The 24550-nt window shown below is 37.2% G+C and overlaps 1 protein-coding gene across 3 annotated transcripts in view; it reads right to left on the bottom strand.

The window, feature by feature from the left end:
• The window catches only part of SS18 (SS18 subunit of BAF chromatin remodeling complex), a 40380-nt gene that overhangs the window by 14841 nt on the left and 989 nt on the right, over positions 1–24550 (bottom strand). For all 3 annotated transcript variants that reach the window (XM_031066579.1, XM_005418289.2, XM_014312009.2), the window contains 4 exons: positions 22372–22448; positions 21043–21127; positions 9158–9311; positions 2634–2855 (listed from right to left, as the gene is read on the bottom strand). In XM_031066579.1, the coding sequence (XP_030922439.1) occupies positions 2634–2855; positions 9158–9311; positions 21043–21127; positions 22372–22448 (538 nt within the window). Of the gene's footprint in view, positions 1–2633; positions 2856–9157; positions 9312–21042; positions 21128–22371; positions 22449–24550 lie in introns of those variants that run through there.

Genomic DNA, 24550 nt, shown 5'->3' on the forward strand with positions numbered 1-24550 from the left:
CTTGAGATGCTAAGACCTCATCTTGTGGAATATTTAGCATTATATTTAGCTAGTGCTGTTATTAACTGACAGATGTAGTAGGATCTCTCATTTTCAGTATGGATCAGTCCGGTAAGACAAAGAAACAAAGCATACTTAGGGGTTCACAAATGTCTCCTGACCAACAACACCGAGGTTCAGAAATTTTGGTTCACTTGTGTTTCTGAATTGTTGTACATATGACCAGTTAAGAAATCGCTGAGTCCCAATCTGTTTATTCCCCTTTTGTTAAACTGCACTGGCTGCATCTCCTAGCAGCTCACTCTTGTTTGTTCACTTAGGAGAGAAGCCTGAAGTGGCCATGCTTGGCTGAGACACCTGCCCAGCCAGACTGGGGCTTGGCAATCTACCTCTAAATTTCTCATGGTCTCACAGATTGCTGTCGTTCTCTGCCCAGCTGTCTTGGAGTCACAAGAGAGTGAAGATACAAAAATACTTCCTCTAATTTGTCATCAAACATCAATACACAGGGAACAACTAAGAGCAGAAAATGGAGGAAATGTACTAAGCAGACCTGATTGGGAATCATCTTAGATCAAAATAACAAACATCCCCATCTTCAAACATGACTTCCTCTTTCACAGGTAATTGGAACAGTATTTTCATTTAACAGCAAATAAAACTTTGTTTGCATAACAGGTAAGTTTCAAAGCCTTGCTTTAAAGAAAGGGGCACGTGCACTCCTACATTCATATATGAAGTGCTCTGTTTACTAATGTTTTTGTGAGACATTGAAACATTTTAAAGAATATGATTTTCCCCCCACTGGCCTCTCCTTCTGTGAAACCTCTGCAAAGAACAGAACCAGCCTTGAAGCAGACACTTGAAATGGAAAAGACTCAGCCTAAAGGGTCAAAACTTGGCAGAATTAGAGTTACACAATGCAAAAGCTTGCTGTGGCCTTAATGGCATTGGTACCATTGTTCTAAGTAAAGATTTTGCTCTTGTTCTTGAACCTGTAATTTGGTTAATACTGTTTTTTTCTCTATTCCCCAAAGTCACCTCAGTACCACTATTTGTTCAGCATAAAAATCTTTTAAGTTTATTTCTGCTTAGTTGCTAATGACCAATTTTCAAGTTTGACAGAGTACTGAAAACACAACGGGGGAATATTATGTGGAAGAGTAAAGAATGCTACTTTGAGACAGAATCATCTCCTAAATTTTAGGCTAGTCACACAACAATGTTTCCTGCAGAGCGACTTACTAGATCGCTCCCTCACATACACTGCTACATAATTATTGCTAACTCTGCAACTAAAAATTCTGAATTGAAACAGCCTAAGACTTTCCAAAGCATCTTACAACAGAATTACTACACTATGTATTGCCCAGAATACAGAGATAACTTCCCAGTTCAGAGAGACAGTCAAAAGTATTCCCACTTATGATTTCCCCTACTATGTACAATTTTTTGTTTCTTCCACTGTTATACACTAAGAAAAATGCAATTAACTATGTGGATGCTAAAGCCTCAGATTTGATAAGAAAAGGGCAGAAACAGCTTCTATCATCATGACTTATTTTTAGCCTCTCATTAAGTTAGTCTTTTGTCTGTTTTGCAACTTTCTGTAACCTAATAATCAAACTGATCAGTATGACCTGGTCTGTCTGTACACCTCAGGAACAGATGGTATCTACACCAAAAAAAAGTGGAGCCTTGGTTTGTCATATGTCTTCTAGCAGGTGCTAGATCAAATGTACTTCTAGCATGTACAGATCCAATGCAGTAACAGACTTAACAGGTAAGCTGAAAATACTGATTGCTGATTTGTAAAGCATCTCTGTAAGAATATGCAGTACATATACAACTTAGTAATTTGCTGTGCTCTGACTCTAATGCAATATTTTAATTCCACGATGTCCTTGCACTTCAACAAGGACATCAAAACACCATCAGTTTATGCAATGGAAATACTTTAGATACAAAATTAGCTTTGATTTTTACTATATACACAAGGACATCTCATGAAAACAGTAGGGAGTACCAGATTTGTTCCTGGAACTGAATTTTGCTTCTGTAAGACTAAACAGACATTCCATGCTAAAACTGCTGAAACAGCATGCAGCAGAAAACAAAGACTAACTAGGTCTATGTGAGGGCTACCTGACTTTGATTTTTCCATTTAACCAAGAGACTTAAAAGTAGAAATGTATTTTATCAACCTGCATGACAATAACCAGTAGCTAGAAGTGTAATGTCTGAAAAAGACAAACTAGCTCCAGCTATAACTGCTGAAAGAAGATCCATTTCCAGATTCTCACATTATACCTGAGAACGGTTAAATGTCTGCAAATAAACAGCAAGTCACAGATATATGGGAGAAAAGAGGTGTAGAATTCTCCAAACATGAGTACAGAATATTCAGAGAGTATTCTGAGGTGATCCTTCCACAAGGATCCACATCTCAGGTAAATGGCCCACAGGGTGACTGAAGTCACAATTTTTGGTCTTTAGCACCATGCTCTAAGCAACTGAGCCAATCTCAGGGTACAAACACATTCAGAGAAGGAAATCTACAAGATAAGACCTTTAAAAAAAATCTGCACCCAAGATGTTTTCCTTTTACAGAAGCTAACAGATACCTCACTTACCTTGGTTTGGTTGCATATTCATGTTTGGTCTGGGCCCATAGTTGCCCATCGGCTGACCCTGGCTCATTGTCATCTGATTCTGCACTGGCATGCTCTGTGACGATGGCACTGAGTGATTATAGCCACCCATGGATCCGTGGCTACTTGAAGGCATATTCATGGAACTATTTGTCATATTGAGCTGGTTGGGTCCAGGTCCTTGCATAGGCATATGGTTGGGTCCTTCAGAAAGAAAAACAGGGAAAATAGTTGTACATTAACTATCATAAAAGCAGGTGCAAACAGTCATACTGAATCACAAAACTAAACAGAAGTCATTAAATACAATTACATGAAAATAAATTTAAAATACAGTTTGCATATGATTTCCTCACTTTAAAAAAAACAAAGTGAACAATAAAGTTCATCTCTACTATGAAACACATTTTTTTTGTTGAGTAAGTGAAGCTACTGAAACAAAGGTGAATTATCATATAGCTCATCTTCTATCCATATCACACACAAAACTAGTCTTTTTAGTACTTGCATAATACAGCCTGAATTTCGTTCTGAATGGCAGATGACCAGTGTAACAGAGAGCTTGAAACTTCATCAGACCTGTAATTGTTACAATGGATGTAACATTTCTGTGTATTCAAACAACCCATGTTAGACAATTTTTGAAACTAACAATTATTATTATTATTATTATTTTTAAATGCAGGCAGTATTAACATTGACATGGTATAATTACATAGAATCATAGAAACACTTTGGTTGGAAAAGACCACTAAGGTTGTCATGTCCAACAACAAATTTAACACTGCCAAGTCCACCACAAAAGGCTAACTTAGGCTAATTTTCATTCACATTATTATACAGTCACCCACAGAAGAAAGAGAAGGTGACAAACACTCCTGTGAGCCAAACTCATTCTACACAGGTGTTTTAATGCCCTTGTAGATAAAAATGTAACCAAAAGTTGCTCATGACAAGGAGACAACTCCTGAGTTTATCTCATCTCCTGAGATAGGAATGAGAACAAATCTTTTTAGAAAGACATCAAGACTTTTTTTTCAATACTTCAATCATGACTTTTTTATAAGAATGACATGTAAATGGAAAGCATTTAGTGACCTAGGCTGGTAAACACATCACCTTTGCTGTGAATACATAAAAGAACAACCTTGGATATCAGAGAAAGGTGTGAAAAAAGGAACAAAGGGAAAATGTTACAGGCAATGTGCTGCATCTTCTCTACTTGTAAATAAAGTGGAAAATTTAACACAACACAAAATCAATTATTTTCATTTCTAATGGACCTAGCATTACAGTGATTCAGACAGTATGAAACAATGTAGAATCAAAATGGCTGAAGAACTATTTAACATTTTTTATCATGTACTATATAGCCGATGTTCTGCAACTGTATTTGCAGATTTCTAGAGTGGGGGATGATGACTGGAAGGACAGTCTACAAATTATCAGTTCAGCTTGTGAAGATGAAAAGGAAAAGCAACTTGCTCCAACACCCATGTGCCAACAACATCTTTTCACCTTTTATTTCCCTTCTTCCTGACAACAGAGGATGAATTCAGATGATTCTCTGAATTCAATCTACTCTCAATGGGTACTTTAACAAGTACAACATTATAATACTCTCTGATCAGTTAACTCATTACTTTAGGTAGAACAGGTGAACAGCTACTAGAACTAAAATTAGTAAGAAGTGGGACTGGGTATAACTATGACAAGTAAAAAAGTAGACGAAATGCATGGATTATGGCCATGATAAGCACCACATGAACACCTTGTGAAAGTATGTAGAACCTGAGGACATGACAGACCAGGTCAACTGTAAACAAGGCAAATGCTGATTTCAGCAAGAAGATGCTGCTGTGGCTTAACATGATACAGATTTTTGTTCAGCTAGAAAAGTCTAAGAAGAGCAACCTAAAAGAAAGCTCTACAGTACCTTCCTAGTAGAGCTGTAGGAAGGTACTGATTTGTTTACATATCTCCCAGTGAAAATTTAAAAACAAAAAGAGCCACACACACACACACCCCCTCTGCCTTCAGATGTAAACAGCTCCTAAGTGTCCTTGGCTAATGAAAAAAAAATGCACTAATCTAGGGAAGAATGAAGGCAGAAATAAGGACACAGAGAGCTGCACACAAGGTCACAGATACAATACTAACTGACTGAAACAAAAAGATGCAGAAGAAAAAGATAACAATGATAAATGAACATGGCTACTAAAGTCAAAGTAAAGAAGCAAAGAATAAGTTTTAAAATGTGCTTATCCTCTTGCCCTTAAGACACCTTACTGAAATAAACACAAACCTATTTTGTCAAGGAAAGTGTCAAAGCTGAAAAAGGCATCAAACATGCAGTTCACTGTTTGTGCTAAACAAGGTGAGCAGAGATTGCTGATATGTACAAAGGCAGATCCACCACAAATACAGAAAAAGTAATTCAGTGAATAGGATTATGCCCACAAGAGTACTACAGATGCCTATGCTGCCCCTCTTCAATCCAACGCTGCTTAATTCTGTAATAATGAGAACATGGAGACAGTTTAATTATGAAAAAGTGAGCTTGTCTCTAACCATGAGCTCAATCATGAATGTGCTCTGAGGTAAAGCTACAGTGAAGAAAAGCTTCCTACTGTAGTGCCAAGCAACTGTTGCAGAGCTGCTAGAAGACTGTTCTCCTAAGTAAAGTTAGGGTTAGTGTCAGAAAGTTAGGGCCTGGGAGTAGCTTTGTTTCTTTCTGATTAAAGGAAGATTGTCAGTGATAGACTTCAGAGAGTTAGGCAAGCACACAAGGGAGCAAGTTTTCAAAAACTGGTAATGTAAGAAGCAAAATGAGGAAAGCAAAAATCATCACAAGAGATAGCTTGAAAAAATAACACACCTTCTCTAAAAGGCTGGTTTATATTCACGTCTCAGATAGCATTAAAACAGAAGAGAGCACTCATAAGAAAAAGCTGTCATATGAAATGTGAAGTATGTGTATTTTCTGTGGTGAAAATCTAGGGGTTTGTTAGTGAGAAGCTAGAAAACAAGAACTGAGATAAAGCTAAGACCATAGGATCAAAAACCTTGCAAATGAAAAATAATAAAAACACACTTTACATATAAGTTTTTTTATAGTTTGTCAAAACACTTCATTGAGTTCTCTTGCATATAAGGACAAAAGAATTTATTTTCTTTTTTACACAGATAAATGAAATAGGAAGAAGAGAATATGAATGAACTGAGAGTGAATTAATGAGGCATGAAGTATGCATCTCCACTTTAAAGTAATTGCTTTAAATGCTACACTTAGATATATACATTTATAATTAGACTTGTGTTACAATGAAGTTAGTAGAGTAACTATCTATCCTGAGTATAAACAGAAGTCCTTTTTCCTCTTAACCACCTATGCACACATCTTACCTCCAAGAAGCTGTAATCCAAACTAAATACATTTGAGACTACATTTGCAGGAAGGAAAGATTTTGAAAGAACTTGTTGGGAACACACAAACACCTGTGTTGTGGTTTAGAAATGCTATTCCCCAGTTTACCAGCATTCCAAACCACACACCACTTTGCTGGCTCCCCTGTATCCCCTTTCCTGAGCTGGGCTGGAGAGGTGAACAGGAGGCAAATAAAGTAAAGATTACAAGTTGAGATAAGAAAAATTTACTGGAAACAGCAATGAAATAAGTGAAAGAATAGTAACAGCAACAGCATTAATAACAGTGTACAAGATGCAAAGGATTCACAGGCAATTGCTCACCACACAGAATCCCCAAAATATCCTGCAGGTCCTGGCCATGCCTCTTCCTGGTTACTGCAAAATTTGACCCTGTTCTGGTTGGAACCAGGACAATCTGTTATTCAGGAAGGTCACCTACTAGTGCCATGACAAAGGATGAAGACCCCCATGGCTAGTCTTACCTTTCAACTTTGTATATATAAGAAAACAACCTGAAGAAATCAGGAAGAAAACTTGCCCCCAGCACATCTCTTTCCAAATCCAGAAGACCACCCTTACTTTGCATCACATAAACTCAGTCAAAGTAACTCTTCAGACAGCAGTTTTTTCAGCTAAAAACCACAATCTGTCACAGGTACAAATAACACTCAAGTGTATCACCAGTTGAAAAAGGTTTGTCACAACTGTCTTCCCTGGCAAGAGGATACAGACACACATTTGTCAGGGGATGCAATTAAAGGCCCCAACAGCACTTCTGATTCTGTATTAACCAGGACACAAGTACAAGAAAAATCATCTTTTGCCCTTCAGGCAATGGGACAGGTCTGTAGTAGAACTTTAAATTACTCATGCCCTGATGATCACTAGGCAGTTCTTCTAATCCTCTCATCAACCCTTCTCTTCTGCCCATACTCAGATGTGTGGAAGCTTCTACTCGGGTAATACCTGAAATCCTTAGCTGGCATTTTTAAGAGTCTGCATTTTATTTTTTCCATGCTGGTCAACTGATGTCAGTCCTGGATTCTCTTGGTTTAAGATTCTTAACTTTACTCCTTTTATACAGATCTCTACAGATATTTAAGATTTTGTATCTAGTTTTTAGTACAAATGTTTTCTGTAATCTCAGAGTAAGTGCCCTAAAACCAGAAATCAAATGCATACAATGCAGAAATTATTAGAAATAGAAACAGAGAAAGTACAGAGAAATTTATCTGTGAAATACAGAAAGGCTCACAAGCAGGTAAACTAACACACACTTGAAACGTTATGTGTAATTCAGCTACACGCTTACCAAGATGATTCTGTTTCCCTTTTTCCAACCTATGAAATTATCTTAGCAAGCCTTTCTGATATTAGAGATGCCCTCATCCTAAGCTGTTTATCTTCACATCCTCAGAGAAAACTTCAAACTGAGATGGAAAGAACAGACATTCAAGAAAGGGAGTATGTTGGAGGAAAGGCTAAATTAAAGCTTAGTTGGAAACTGTATTTAAGTACCTGTCTAGGTGAATACCAAAACAAAGCTATTTACCTTTCATATATTTTCCTAAGAGCTCTTTTCTTATTCTATCTAATTACAAAATATGTATGTTTAAGGAGTGACTTTTCTCCCCCGTGGCTCTGCAGTGAAGTCATTATGCTCACATTGTGACTTAGTAATCCTTCTCCTTGGAAAAGATCACTATAACAACAATAATATGATTACACTTGAGGGTCAAAGAGACTGATTTTTGAGAGGCAATGCTATTCTCCATGGGAACTGATGGATCTTACATGGATAAAGGACACCATAATCAGAATATCTCTGCCCTACTTAGGGAGCAGCATATATTGCTCTTTACACTTCCAAATGCAGATCATGACCAACATACATGATGAAACTAACTTCTCTAGATCTTTTATTGCACTTCTTACACACAACCTCTGGAGGCTATTCAAGGTACTCTTTCAGAAAAGCCACCATTATCAAGTCCATTTTATTAAGATTTGCACAGAAATTAGAGACTACAGCAATCGTTATATTTTTTACTTTGTATTAAGTTTTGCATAGTTATTACTGTGTTTTCTGTCAGGAAGGTTATCCTTGACACCAGTGAGAGATTAATTTTCAAAGAGCCTTTGACAGTAGTTTCCTTTTTTGAAAGTATCAATGCCTTGAGGAGCTTTTGTATGAAAAGTTTCTCCATAACCAAAAAAAAAAAAAAAAGGAAGGGATCCTGAACAAAAGCAATCCTGGGAATGCAATTTTAAGCTGAAAGCCATTTCACATGAAATAGGCAGTATGATTTTACAAGTGGAAATTCAGGAAAATAGCCTCTATATAAAAAGCATGCTCTTCCATTGCCTACTCCACTCTGATCTGACTGCTAAAGGGAATAGTTACCCCGAAGCCAGTATTGGTAGGTACAATGTGGAATTTTATCATCTTCTCTGCTTTGTTTCTGTCTTCCCAAGTACATTTCTTTTTATTACAAAACAGGATGGCATAGAAACTGACTTAAAATTTACACCTAGAACAATAATCTGGAGGCCATTTCTTTACAAATCCCTTACCATTCAACACATCTTCAATAATAAAGAACACAGGAGATTAGTGGAAGCTGTATAAAAGCAATCTTTTTTTCTTTTAAACATTTACCCAAATCAGAAACAGCCGCTTTCAGATTTATCTATTTTATTATTATCTAATTATTTAGCTACAATGATTTCACATTATCTTTTTATGGAAGGATTTGTGTTCGCTCAGCCACAGGCCAATACCTTTCCCCAGTAAGCCCTCTAAAGCCAGCTGTACTGCATGGTTTCAAACAGACTAAATTTAGCCAGTTCTGTTCATCAGAGGAATGCTGTGTGTCAGCTACATCAAAGCCCAAGGGCAGCCTGATAAACACTGAATACAGGTCACGTAGCTCTGTAGCTAACAAACTCTAAGAGAGCTTGTACTCAGGGGCATTCAAAGCAGTTTTGTCATCAACAATCTAGTATCCCTTGAGCCCCCATGTCGTTTCAGTTGCCAGGCAACGCTGGTGTTAATGTCTTAGAGGAGAAAAACTTACCAGGCATCTGGCCGTTCATCTGGTTCTGCATGTGTGGTGCAGGAGGGCCCCCACCTACCATACCATCTGAAGACATGTTGTGTGAGCGCGGGGGTGGGGGAGGGCCGCTCTGACTCATCCCGCCCGGACCCATAGGCATATTCTGTGTGGGTGGCTGAAAGGAGACAGTTTAGTCAAACACGAGGAGCACTTAGTCTGACAAATATATTATATGTACATATGGTACAGCACTTGCCTATATTGCTGTGTATGAAAGAGAGCACTGAAACGCATTTCATTCTCTATCTGATATGTTTAACTCCTCCCGACATTAATTCTGGCAAAACGTTTAACATTTTAATCAATTTCACATGAAGTATTACATGCAGACAACACCATGGCACCTTTGAGCACCACTTCAAAATAAAAAAAAACCAAATCAATGCCTCATTAAAAAATTACATCTGAGCAGTTTAAGACTGCTGGAGTCAATCCCTTATACAGACAAAAAAATCTTTCATTCAACAGAGAAATAAGTGTTCTCTGTAATTCTCTCACATCAACTATTTGTTGCTGTTAACAGACCTTGCACTGGGACAAAACAGGTACAACATGAGATGAAAGCCTCTGAATGCTCATAGACCAGCAAAAAATTTGCACCTGGGTGTGGTAAAACACTAGCGATCTCTTCCCTGCTCTCCCCCAAAGCAATGAAGGCCTAGTTCATAATTCCATGCCAAACACCCCCTACAGACTGGAAGCACATTAGTGCTGGCCTCCAAAGGTCCAGAGACAGCTGCCTAGAAAGGATGTTTTTGGCAAATTTCCTAATGAAATTGTGAGGAAAATAACTGAATAACCTTGAGAGTGCAAAGAGGGAGAGCTAGAAAAACAATAAATACAAGGGGGAATTTACTGGTAGGTTCTACTCATAGCAATGTAAGGAGACAGAGAAACTGCTAGTAACCAGCTTTGTTTTCCTACTAAAAACACCTGTGAGACTCTACGATCCTTCTCACATACCTTAGCCAAGCACTTTCAGGGGAGTAAAAATCATCTCAGTGAGAGCAAATTCCTGGCCCTCTGGCTTTTGAGGACTCTGCCTACAGGTTATAACTATTCATGAAAAACTGTCCCCATGAGACAACCACATGTGCATTTTTCAACATTTCTCTTCACAGACAGAACCAAGCAGGTGAACCCTAAGTTCCTCTCTAGCCCAGTCCCCGTCTATGCCTACACTATTCATCAGGTTCATAAAGACAAAACACAATACAGTAGTAAAGAATAAGGCTTTCCCAGTGAGCGTATGTTGGAGATGGTAACAGCAGGGTAACACAGACACACACATATATTCACTTGCCAGGGGAAGGGAGTGAATGGCGGTAATTTGCTGTCTCAACATTTCTTCAAATACCTCAAGCAGGTATTATTTTCCCTGCAGTACTTAAAAAAATTCTTCAGGAAATTAGTGAAGGCTTTTTTTTTTAGCAGGAAGAAGGAAGTAGAAAGAAAAATATAAGCAAGTAGGCAACTTCTCTTACTAAATTCCTTTCATTCCTCCATGATGAAGATGATAACATTTTATAAGCAAAGTTCCTTCTTCAGCCTATAGCAGAAGTGGCAGGAGGTAAAGAAGGTAAGAGTGAAAGGCAGCTCTACCCTCTGAACACTGACTGAAATGCTGCTCCATTCTGCTTGCTCTTCCTCCACTAGTGAGCAACCAAGGCAAGGCTGCTTCCCCTCAGTTAAGAGTCTTCTGCCCCTTCACCTTCAAAACTCACTATTATCCTAATTTTGCATTTAAGAGAATCTAACAGAAATGATCTAAAACTGAAATACAAAGAAACAAACAAAAAAGAAAACAAACAGACAATTTTCATTTTTATTTGCAAAGTATGTTCAGGAATACTATCAAAACCAACACACTTCGTAACCTCCACGTGAACAGTCAGAGCTCAGAGCCTGTCCCATGTCAGCCCCAAAGAAGTCCCATGCCAGCAAACTGAAAGCAAAGTCAAAAATCATCCAAGCTGAAATGGTTTTAGAATTAAAATGAACTTCTTCAATTCCAAGTATGAAACATTAGAAATCCAATGAAGTACTAAAGAAGATCAGCTCATACCTAGGTTTCAGCTATCCTGCACTGTACAAACACGGGCATGCCTTATCTGTGGGAAGAGGGACAAAGAAAGCTCCAAGGATTATTTAAACAAAACTATATATATTCCAACTCTATTTAGTCTGAAGTTTTCAAAACAACTATCCTTCAAGAAAAACACTGCAGTTATCAAAAAGACAGCATGAGAGACTGTAGACATGCAAGGACAGGGAACAAAAAATTGTTAAAGACTTTAGATACAAAAACCTGCAAGAGACTTCACAAACCACAGGGAATTAAGTCAATTGAGGGAGCAACTAAAAACACTCAAAGAGGTACTACTAGAAAGTAATTCATCAAGAGGAGCTTCTGGATATGGAAACAGCCCAAAGGCCTGTGTGAATCCATATCAGATTCTTGAAAATAATACAAGAAAAAGGTCGAAGATGCTAAAAAAAAAAATCAATCTTCCATTAAAAGAAACAACCCTATCAGATAAATAGAAGGTAGACAAACACTACTTATAAGAAAAGTAGTAGGACCAATTTAGTAAAGTCAAACCTTTCTAATTTACTAGAAATTTTTAAAAATATAAATTAAACCACCTAGCTGCATAATTAACAGAAGCCCCTTAACACAAGTTTTTTGACAAAGCCTTTTGGAGCAATATATTGTCCAATGGCACTGATCAGAAACTGCCCAAAGGGAAGTTCAAAGAGTAAAGGAACATACAGAGCTCTCCTGAAAATATTTTAGTAAATGTCAACATATGAAGCTACTGTAACGTTACTGAAAATGTGGAAGAAAGAATAAGCAGAAGATGCCAAGTGATGTGGATAAATATATAGCAACTACATGGAACTGTAAACCACTTTCTTCAGAAAGAGGAAGCTCCTATTGCCATTGATCCAGAAAAAAAGTAACAAGCAAAAAAGATTTTACCACAATCCAGAGAGTTTGGTGGGGAAAAAAAATCCCAAACCAAAATAAAAAAACTGAACAAAACAAACAGAAAACTCAAAACCCCATAAAATCTATGCATAATACCTGTGGTCACTTTCTGATTATCTTCAGTAATATCCAAAGTCAGGTAGTATACTAAAGAAAAAATGCCGATGTTTTTGATACCATAATACACATTCGATTTGGGCAAAATAATCTCAAAAAGATACTGTAAAAATAGCAGGATTCTAAAGAGAGGCAATCAGTGATTAAAAACTCTGACTGTTTACACCTGAAACAGCAAAAAGGACAGATTTTTTTTTTTGCATATAAAGGAATATAACTTAAGAGGATATGACAGAAAGACAATTTAATGTATGATACATACAAAAAGTAGATCATCCAATTTATGGTTTAACAAGAAAGAAAACCTCAGGAGAATAGTCAGTAAATTGAAGAATAACATTAAACATACAAGACATGCCATAAATCACAGAAATCTTAGTTATTCATCAACACACTACGCTAGAACTAAGTTTAAATAAGATTAAGAGATAATTACGCATACATATATGCAATAGAAACATTTATATAGGATATTATATAGGATATTTTAAAAGAGCATTACAAGCCTTTTTGTCAGATCATAAACCAATCACTATCTGATAGTGAAATGTCTCCTGCAGATATAATTATTCCCCAGTGAAATTCCTCCAGAGTATTTTTGTAGTGGATGCAGACAGAAGAAAACAAGAAAAAACTGTTTTTAAATGGTAACTTCTCGATTTCTATCGGACTTGGTCCAGACTCTTACAGATAATAAACTTCTTTAAATTAACTTCAATTTAAAAATCCCACAACAAAAAAAGCCCACCCAGCTACATAAACTAGATTATTTAAGCTTTTTTGTTCCTTACAGAAATTAAGAAAATTGACTATCCCCAGGAACATGCACTACAAATAGCAAAGACTTCTTAAAATGCAAAACGATCACACAGTATTCAAACGAAACAACCCACCCTGTGCAAAAGAAAAGCTACCCAAAATGAATTCTAGCCATTAAGCCTAGATACAAAGGGTTAAATGACAACCAAACACAGTTAGGTTAACAGAACCAAAGGAAAGGCTACTTCCCTCCTTTTCCTGGAAGTGTGACAAAAAGGAATAAAAATTAAAATCACTGTTGATTTTATTCCAATTATGTAGCAGAAAATGTTAAATATTTTACTTCAGTAAAAAGTAAATTAAAGACTTAGAAAATGTTAGCTTCATTTGCTAAACGCTAACTTTTGGCTCATTTCCCCAAACACACAGATTACACTTACAGTGGCTATGAGCATTTAAAATTTAGCAGAGCATGAAAAAAAATAATTATAAGCTATTTACTGAAACTCTAGAAATTTTAACTGGAAAAAGACTGAAATTGACCCAATAGTTGCAACAAAAAAAGACACATGAAAAAACATTAGATTTTAACTGACAAGTTCCAGCAAACAAAATCCTACTAAATCCAAAAGTTATTTGAAAGCATGCATTAAAGACAACCGCAATACTGCATTTTTTAGAGGATTTTCTTTTAAATAATAAAATAGATCAAATACAAGATGCAACAATAAAACCTCCTAGGGTGAAAATGTGCACCTGAAGATGGTAAGATTTTTCTTACCAGCACCAGCAGGTTCAAAGATTTGTTTAGGGAACATGTATTGTTATGAAAACTGAGGAGGAGTATCAACTCAGTCAGCAAAAAAGAAAAAAAAAGGCAAAAACCATGGAATACTGTTAAGCACATTAAAACACAATATTGCTAATCAATACAACTAGCAATAGATACTTAAAGTACACTACCAAAAATACAATTTTCTTGAAATTCTCTCAGAATAACAATTAAAAGCTACAGGAACTGCAAACATAAATAGCCTTCTTTTCTTTCCAAGAGAAGCCTTAACTCAGGATTTAATCAATCATCTTTGTTTTCAATTCTCAAATAGCATTTTCTGCAAAGCAAAACACCCCTTCCCAGGGGGTACTCTGCCCTGCTCACATCACATTGCTAATATCACAGGACCTGTCCCAGTCTCAGAGAGCAGTACTCTGTTGATAGGTGGTGATGGCACCTGTGGAGTACTTACTGAGGTGTCAGACTGGGAAATAAGATCGTAAAGGAATATGCTTTTGAGATTTGAAAAAGCAGAGATTTAATTGGGCTACAATTCTTCCTCTACAAGGTACAGGGTATTCTGGTACTGAGTGTATTCAATGAAAAAATAAAGACCCCGTATCAATTTTCAGCTAGTGAAATATTTGAGGGTAGGGAGGATTTCTACAGGAAAAACATTTACAATCATGTCTAAATAGTGAAGTTAATTATAAATGTAATTTGTGCTCTCACTGTTGGATTACCAGTTGTGACTCAGAGTAAGGAATTTTAAATTTACAATGACAACTAGTTAATACATCTTGATCTACATCAGCACCTTCAAAAATGAGAGAAATTCTGACTTAGTACCTAAACATTCTGTTTAAAGAGAAAATTGGAATCTTTAATTGTTTCAAATTGCATATGTCACTGCATAAAAATATTTTGCTGTCCCAATATTCTTAAACAAAATTTTAACAAACAAAATTTAACCCTAAAATATCTGATGTCCTCTTAGCAATAGCTACTCTGATACTTACAAAAATAATCCCCTAAAAATCTTTTTGGGAGGCTTCAGTAGAACTAAAAATTACTTAAATCAGAAATTTTAAAAACTGTATTGATTCATATGGGTTTATTAAAAGTGACCATGAATCAGTTAACTGTGGATGTTAACTCAAGGATCACTGAATTATAGAAACTAGACAACTTGTGAGGTCCTCTGTAACTCCCTCATAAAATGCAGTTCCTATCTGTCCTCAGAAGCTTTGTGTTCCACAGCCCTTGCCTCTTTTGCTTTTAAGATGGTTTAATGTTTGGTCTGATACTCACAGGTTTTGCTTGCATTTAGTAGTCTAAGAGAAAAAAAAATCCACCTCTGTTCTACCTAAAAGGCTTTATGTAAACTCACCTAAAGCAGAAAGAATCCAGCAGAACCCTCACAGCAAAGCATTTGGGAAAGAGCAAAACCATACAGACTCTGCACCTATGTTACCAGACTACCTGGTACAGCTCTCAGGAAACAGCCTACAACTGAAAATGTATTTATTGTGCAGATACTGCACTACAGAGAGGCAAATGACATCTGTGAGTATGAAAGAATTACACTTTAGAGCATACTCCTCATTCAGACTGCCAGCAAATTTTACTGATTTCTAAATCAGCCAAAGAAGTTCAGCAGCAATAGAAATAGTTTTTTGTGTACAGTGCACTAGCTCCCCGTGTGGACACACCTGATTAACAATACATGCAAAGTAGCTTACAGAACTCAGAGCAACCCTTTGGTTTAAAATGGCAGCTATTGGGCTCTGAATTCACTCCTCAACAGAAATTCCTGTATTTATTTCTTTCTTAGGGTAGTTGCTGGGTTGAGAAGCTCCCACCAGTGACTCTTCATTTCCAACAGTACCCTTTCAGTTGTGCCAACACAGCCACCTTCTCTTTTGTAACATCTTAAGAAATTATGGTTTTTTTCAAAACTATTTAACATTTAATCAGAGCAATTATTCTTCAAAATCCAAGCTCCAATAATCACTAATAGCTCCCTTGCCTCTTGACAGGAAACATTCAACCTTCCTTTTGCTCTGTTCTCTATTAATTCAGTTTACAAATAGTTGAACTTGAACTGGGCATGGACTTGTGCTTTGAAAGGTTAATGCAAAATTATGCAGCATACTCCACATACCAGAAACAGATTTTCTGCTATGCTACCTGTCCTGATTTCTGCTGGGATAGAGTCAATTTTCTTCCCAGTAGCTGGTGCAGGGCTGGGTTTTGGATTCAGTAGAATAATGTTGATAACACACTTGTGTTTTAGTTGCTGCTAAGCAGTGCTTACTCTGCAATCAAAGATTTTTTGGTTTCCCAGGCTCTGCCAGCAAGGTGTGCAAGAAACCAGGAGGGAGCATGGCCAGGACCGCAGACCCAAACTGGCCAAAGGGATAATCCCCACCACAGAGCATCAGACTCAGGTTGGGCACTGGTCTGTGGTTTTACTGTCTCATTTTTAATTACAATTATAATCTTATTGTAGTATTTTATTTCAATTATTAACCTGTTCTTATCTCAACACATAGGTTTCATCTTTTTTCCTGATTCTCCTGCCCAGCCCACTGCAAGGGGAAGGAAGGTGTGTGGGATAACCAAGCAGCTGCATGGTACTTAGTTGCCAGCTGGGGTTAAACTACACCACCACCATAGCTATCAAACTTTACCAGGCATTTGGTGTATAACTGGACAAGAATCTCATTAATTTAGGATTCCTCTCATCATCAGTAATAAAAGTTTTACTCCACAATTTCATTTTAAAGTGTGAAAACTGAACTATATTTTTATTCTCAGGATGCCACCTTGCTTTATTCAAGAAAAGCCAAGTCAAGGTAATTCAATTAACACATATTTTAGACAACTTTTGCGTGCAAAATAATGGCTACTAAAAAACCAGAGTGTACAGCTCATTTCTTAAGACTCACATTTTTTTCTACAACCACAACACAAGTACATTAAAACCACAGATTGAACGTTACCCCTTTGAAAAATAAAGTGTGTAAAATAATGAGTTTTCATTGTTTGAGTGAAACCATGCTTATATTGAAGATTCCTATTTAGCCTGCAGAGCTCCACAACTTAGAACCATTAAACAAAATTACTAACACTTCATGAAAGCTTGTCTTCGAGTTAATTTTTTGAAGTATTTTATTATTTTGTGTATGGGCAGTGGTTGTCTTTAGTTTTGGTTTGAGAGACTTTTTTGCATTAGTTTGCTTTGCTGTGGTTTGTGTTTTTTCCTATCTCTTGAAGCAGTTATTTTGGAAAGAACCAGGATTTCAGTGCTTGTTGAAATTAGGTGTTTACAAAAAGCTATCATTATCTTTTAGAGAAGTATTTTATAACTAAAGTGACATGGACTCCTCCTTAATCTTTGTGACAAGTTTGGGAACAGCACAAAATAAGAGATTTCACAAGTGCTACAAAAAGCTTAATTTTTTAAAGAAATAGCTCAAGAAAAAAAGATATTTCTGGTTTGTAATTAGAAAGTTTATTAATAACCTTTACGACATTATGAAATTTAGAAAAACTATTTAATGCAATATCCAGATTCTTCTATTACTTGGACACAGGAAGTTTTCTTGGAAGTCATTACACATACAGACTGTAACTTAGTACTGGAAGAAACTGGCACTTCCAACATAAAAGAAAGCTCTATGTTACACAAGTGAGTAATAATCAGAAGCACTTATTTTCAACACCTTGAAATATACACTGAAATCTCATGCTCTGAATGCTGACAAAATGTAAGAAAAACTGAAAAAAATCACTGCCTACACTAAAAAAAACAAACCCAAAAAAACATCCCCCACAAAACAAAACCCAAAAAAACCAATAAAAACCCACACACCAGTGCTCCCACATAATTCCTGCAGATCTCAATATGTACCCATTATAAAATGGAGAGCTTCCCACTACATACCAAATAAAGTGACGGTTATGGGTTGTTTCCTTAAAAATATCTGGCAAAATGAAGACATATAAGAGAGGGAAGATGTCCAAATAGAAAAGCTGGGGGTTTTTAATTCAGTAGTCTTCAATGACTTTTTAAGGGTACTAAAAACACTTCAGAAAACAAAAAAAAAAATATAAGTCAAGGAGGATGCTTGTTCTGCAGTTTGAAATTTCATGTGTTTAGAAACAAAAACACACAATACCTCACCACCACTTCAATTGCATCTTTGCTCTCTACAGCTCAAGGACATCAATGTCTTGCTGTAGGCCTCCCTCCAAAGCAGCACCAGTGAAAAATCACAAGAAAGCGTTGTGTTCCTCATGGTGCAAAAGCCCTTTCTGGGAAGCTAGCTTATCTCATAAGGTGATGGTAAAGAGACTCTTGACTGTGATCCAAGAATACCTGCCACAACTCAGAAAGAGACAGCAAAATGTTGCATCAACTTAACATGTGAACTTAGCCACTGCTCTAATCCAGCTGGAAAGATGCCACATAACAGCCCCTGCCCTTAAGAACACTGCTGTTCACACAGCTGAGAAAAGACTTGAATCAAGAACCTCACACTGTCTTTTAATGTGAAAGAAGGTGTCTTACCCAAAAGTAATAATTTAGTACTCTAGTAGGCATGCAAGACCACAGGAGCTTTGTTATGACACTGGATTATCAAAGTTTTCCTGGCTCCCTTCACCCATACTCTGCAGTGCTTGCTTCATCTGTTTCACCTTTCTACACCTCCAGGTCCCAGTTATATAAACATTTCTCTGTGCAGCACTATTGGATCACTACACTTTTTGTTCTCTAAGGTAACACCAGAGTTTCAGAAACAACATCAGTAATTCCATTAGAACAGTGAATTCTGAAAGGCAAGGGAAAAGGCACAACAGCTGACTACAAGCATTTCTCCTAACAATAAAAAGCATTGAGTAATTTTTGCTCATATTAAAAATTTCAATTAACCTGGTAACTTATGTCTTTTGTTCAGTGTGAATGATATCTGAAGAGAAGCATTCTCTTTCCAACCTCACTTTAACACATAACTATTACTTTTTATGAAATGCTTTAAAAGTTGTGAAATTTCTTGAGAGCTTATTTACCTGATTAAAACAATAACAGGATAAAACTTAAGCAAAAAAGAAAATTTAGTCTACCAGGAGGAACAATTCTCCAGACATGAATAGATGAGACACAACTCAACTTCAGAAGGTATCCAAACTCAAGGTCTCCTAACTTCTGTGGAAAGAAACTGCAATAGTAGTAGCATAAAATTGATATATTTTAGTATTAAAAATAGTAGATGTCTACACACACACAGTATCCTGTTCTGTATTTACTGTTACCATCCACATCTTGAAGACTGATCAACTGCTGATACATAAGCATGGTGAAGAGAATCATACTACCTCCAAGTCAGCATGAGCCTCATCATCTCCTACATGGAAAGCCAGCGGAGGAAAAGACCCCGAAGTAGTTCATCTTGCATTGAGAAAAGATAACATGGTATTTCACATGTTCCCAAATTCTGCTAGCTAAAATTTACTAGCAAGACAGAAAGAACTTAAAGAATATTTTCCTATAAACCCTAACAAAAATCATTATGCTACAATCTGATTATGCTACATTTTGGGACAATCTTCAAAGGCTGTAGGTCAGAGCATCTACATTTAGGTAAGACTGAAGATCTAAATTTCTTTTAGTATTTTTGAAAGAAAACCCAAAGAAACGCAAGAACCTTTGTTGCCATCAAACCTTTATTCCCTTCCTCACCTGTCCAAAAGAGACTTCCTCTAGCCACTCAAACACACACACTATGCTATTTCTCTCAGTACCATGGAATATTCCTGTCACTGAAGATCAGAAACACACTTCTGTCCAGATCTGCAAAAGCCTTTCCCAGCCCTATCTTCATTTTCTTTTAGCAAGAGAATGTCATCACATTCAACTTTAACAACAGGGCTGTCCACCAGGGACTAGGATAAGGTCAAATTCATTTCCAGTCGTCATCAGAACCACGATATGAATTAAGCCTCCAAAAACATATTAGCTGAGGAACACACACAACCCTCTTAAAGAGTTCTTTCCCTCCCCCTCAGCTACAAGCATGGATTTATAAAAGAGAAACCTCTACAGGCACAACAGGTTGGACATAATAAAGCACTGTTTCTATAGTCCTCTAGGTACCAACTTGAAAGGATGCTTCGCTAGTAGCAATGATTGGAGAACACTTCTCCAGAGACCAAAGAAAAAGTAATTCAATTTCAGTTGGTGAAAACTAGTATCTAGGAATGGCTGTTTTATAGACATTTTTTTAGCTTCATTTTGCAGAAATGAATCAAGACTACATTAATTCAAGAAAAGTCTTATTGCCAAAAAACAAAGAACTTCCTTGTGTTACTCACAATGAACTCCCCAAGCTTTCTGATTAGCACAAAAAGCAAACAGACAGCAAGCTATCTTTATGCTGCTGTTTCTTTTCTTACTGCTGCACAAACAATGGAAAAGAGGCAAAATTCGAGGCATCTTGTAAAATACAGAGTTCAGGAATACAGATTCAGAAAAAATTCAGACTAAAAAAGATAGCAAGTAATATCCAAGACATGTAAAGTGATGCACTGTTTCAAGGGCCTTTGGGCTCTTACTTCTTTCATATTATCAGAATCCACCTTAAAACAAGGTTGTTTTCCAATACAGGAGAAAGGCAAAGAATTTGAGACTCACCTAAAGGTGGAGAAGCAGCAAAAAATTTACCCAGCCTCATTCCACTGGGGCAAGAGAATGGATAATATTCCAGTGAAAAATAAAAAGACAAAAAGTCCCATTCCCTCGCCTTTCCCTAATCTAAGAGGAAAAAGAGTACTGCTGTAGGAGTTGATTAGGAACCATATCACTAGAGTTCTCAGCTGACGGGGAAAAACAAAAGAGGAAAAAAAATTCTGTCTTTGAAGCAGACCAGATAGTTGAGTATTGCATATCTAATTCACAGTAAGAGTCCACATTTAAACAAGTCAGATTTTAAGCAAACCTAAGCAGTGAGATTACTCCAAATACAGCATACAGCATAAAGAGGCAGTATCATGTATTTACCATACAGTGTATCAGAGGCCAAGTGTTTGGTCATTATCTCAAACATCTGGTTTGTTGGTTTTTGGTTTGGGTGGGTTTTTTTTTACCTTCAGGAATCCAAATGAAATATATTCCCTACTCTTACACTACTTTGTACTTACTGCTGGTAGTAGAGACTGCATGTTCTGGTTGGAGTCAGCTATAGTGGCTAAGTAAACCAAGTTTGTATGCAGCATCTGCTGGTATCTATCAAAATAAACAAAGCAAAACAAATCTTAATTCATAAATACAGTAACATCAGAATTTACTTTAATTCCACAAATGTAAAGAAAGCTACTTATGCAAAATGAGACTCAAGAGACTTACAAAAGTACCATTACTAGGAATCTTAAGCCTTTTGCCTCACACGTATCTATTATCCAATCTTTCCCAATGTCTCCATCATATCTGTGCCTAACTGTACTACTGTCTTGCTATGAAAAAAATCTAAAGCTGAGTGACACTGTTCTCACTTATTTCACTTCCTGCCTTAAACTAAAACACTGGAATACATACAGGGAGTGTGTTTGTGTCTGGTGTAATTTGCATCACAAACACTAGAGAAAGAGCTGTTTATTATGTCCCCATATTCAAGATATCATAGATTCACATGACCACATTTCATCAGGATCCTGAGCTTTGGAAGTTTCCTATGGAATAATTTTTCTGCTAGAGAACCACAGTCCTGATTCTCAGTACCTAGCCCACAGTCACAAAAACAACCTTGAAAGCTGGAGCAGATGACAAGTACATAACTACAGGCTTGCAAACAAAAATAGTCCCTTAAAACAAAAGCACCCATTGTTTATGATCCCACTCCTATTCCCAGACTACCAGTTCTCTTGGCAAGGGAGTAAGACGTCCTATCTGTCCATATTTGTCTGATTACATGGGTGCCATCATCACGTCATGCCAGTAAAGAGTAATGGGAAAATAACACTCCTTAACAATTCACTCCTTCTATAGTTCTCTCAGATCACTCTCCAAAGACCCCACTAGACAGCAAGTGGATATTTTGGCAAGCCAAACTTCTACAAGCCTGTTTGTTCTTGGGCACATGAAAAGCAGGTAGTTTTCAAACATGCCATCAGGAAGCAGAAAGGTCCATTTTCCTACATGATTTTGAGAATTTTTCAAACAAAACTACGTCTTTCCACCAATGTAATTACAAGACAGAAGAAAAAGATCTTTGTTAGACAGTCCTTATTTTTATGAGCATCATCATCATGACATCAACTTGCAGCAGGCAAGTTGCAACATTTCAGTGACAGAAATTATACTCATAGAGCAAATAAAACCCATCCACCCCCCACAAGAATTTCAAGTGTAGTATCCGTAGCAATGCTTTTCTTCACAGCACAGTTGTCCTGTAAGGTAAGCTAAACAAATCAAGAATGATGGTCTAGATGGAAATTCACCCAGTCCACAGTAGGTATAGATTAAGGTCTTACTGAGAGCATTCAGAAGTCTTTCCCTTATTCTGATAGTCCATTATACACTGGATAAGATGGTTGTTTTCATCCAGCATCTGAAACAATAAAGAAGAAGTTTGAAGTAAATTCCATGTTCTTTTTGGAAAGAAACTGAAGATAAGTTTGAGTCTTGAGTAATGCTCCTCTTCTTAGTTTTAAAAAACAACAAAAAATATTGTTATCCAGAAAGTTCTACTTCATCTATTTGCAGAACACTTATTTGCTCCCATTTTCCCCCTCTGATCAATTTTACAGGTTTTGGCTTAAGGGTTTCACAGTGTTACCATCAGCAGCCACGTTTGTGAAGTGTCCTGTTCAAACACCTATGCTGATTCTGCACCAAGTTCTTAGAAAGTTTTAAAAGTCTTCTGCATTCCTTCATTTGATTGCTAACAAGAAATTCACTTAGAAGTCTATGCACCAAGCTTCTCTTCTCCTTCTAAAGCCTGCAACTGCTTATAAATTTAATTTTAAAAGGCATCAAAATCATTACTGATGAAAACTGAGCTGACCAGATTTGTTCAAAACAAATGCACTGGAAAGCCGGGCAATATTTACATGAAGAATCTCTAACTAAGCTGCATTTTATAAATATTTGGTATAATGGCACATTATGGTTTAGGAATAGTATTGCCCAATTTAGTATTCCCACTGAAACACTCCAAACCATGCATCCCTCTCCCCTCTGGTAGGGTGGATGAGAGAACTGGAGGTACAAAAGGTTAAGATCACCAGATAAGAAGCAAACAATAACAGCAAAAAATACTACTAATGGAGGATACAAGAGGGCAAATGATTCACATGCAAGTGCTCATCACACATAGCCCCCAACAATACCTGAGGACATCACAATATGCGACCCCTTCCTCCAGGCCTGGAAAATGGCGTGAGGTGCTACAGAATAACCACCGGGTCCAAGCCATGAGCCCTCCTGGCTACTGCAGGAATTAATCCTGTGGTGGCCAGAGCCAGGACAAATGGATACAATAAATCTATCATACTTCAGCAGTGTCCATGAAAATAAACACCTGCCAATTAATTTTCTCACCAAAAAAGAGTAGTTCTAAAAATCATGGGCAATGGCCAATTTCACAGCTTTCTACAAAATGTTCACGAAGTCAGAGTGTTCCAAGCTCTGTAAACAGGGAAAAACCACACAACCTGGCATCCTGGAGTGCATGTGGCCCACACTCATCTTTCTAGCTCATGCTCTGCACTCTGATCAGGCAAGATTCAGCAGAACCATGGCTAATCTGAGCCTCCAGCCAAGTTATCCAAGTGAACTCACAGAAATGGAATATTTACTGCCAAATGCAAAATTTAGCATCAATTTACTCCTTTGCTTTCTCTCACTGGAACACTAGTTTACATCCCTTTACACAGCTGCTGAATTTCACAAAACTAGCAGAATCTTACAACATCCCACAGATTTTCTCCTTCTTCAAAACATGGCTGAAACCAGTCATGACTAGACTCATCCTTCCACAAGGAAAGCACAACATCATTCCACAACCTTTATTTCATTAACAAATTCTACAGGGAGGGGGTAAAAAAAAAAGGGTAGTGACACTTTTTTCTGTACCTAATCCATGTCTACTATGAAAAGAGTATGGAGTCAGAAACCTTATGCAGTTCGCTCAGGACTTCTATCTAGTAAGAATGAGCCAGTCAGCCAAGTTTTCTTCAACTTTAAACAGTAATTCACCAGAATGGACTAGAATGATCCCAGTGCAAGTATTTTGCCTGAAACTTCTGGATCTGGAAACACATGCACTAAGCACAGACATAACTGCAGTATTTTCAGCTACTATGTGAGCCTCAGAAAACAGGCAAAGCTACAACTGCACTCTCTGAAGAGGATCACAAACCCACTGCTACACTGGCACACAGCACATGTACTAACTTCAAGTTTTATAAGAAACACAGTGCCCATTTTCATCAGAAAAGGGAAAAAAGGAGATAATACCTCTGATATCAAAGTCTAATAGAGCACTTGCAAAGGAAGCTGTGAATCAAGGCTCTCCTCAGAATACCTCCCACAGTCCTGAGGGAAGCAGCAGATTCTTAAGGCTTAGCAGACAAGTAGACCTTGAAACTGCCCATTAGATGGTTGCATTCTTCATTATAGCCATGTAAGCCAGACCTCTTGGGGAGGAAA

This window comes from Geospiza fortis, unplaced genomic scaffold (genome assembly GCF_000277835.1).
Source record: "Geospiza fortis unplaced genomic scaffold, GeoFor_1.0 scaffold53, whole genome shotgun sequence".
NCBI classification, from domain to species: Eukaryota; Metazoa; Chordata; class Aves; order Passeriformes; family Thraupidae; genus Geospiza; species Geospiza fortis.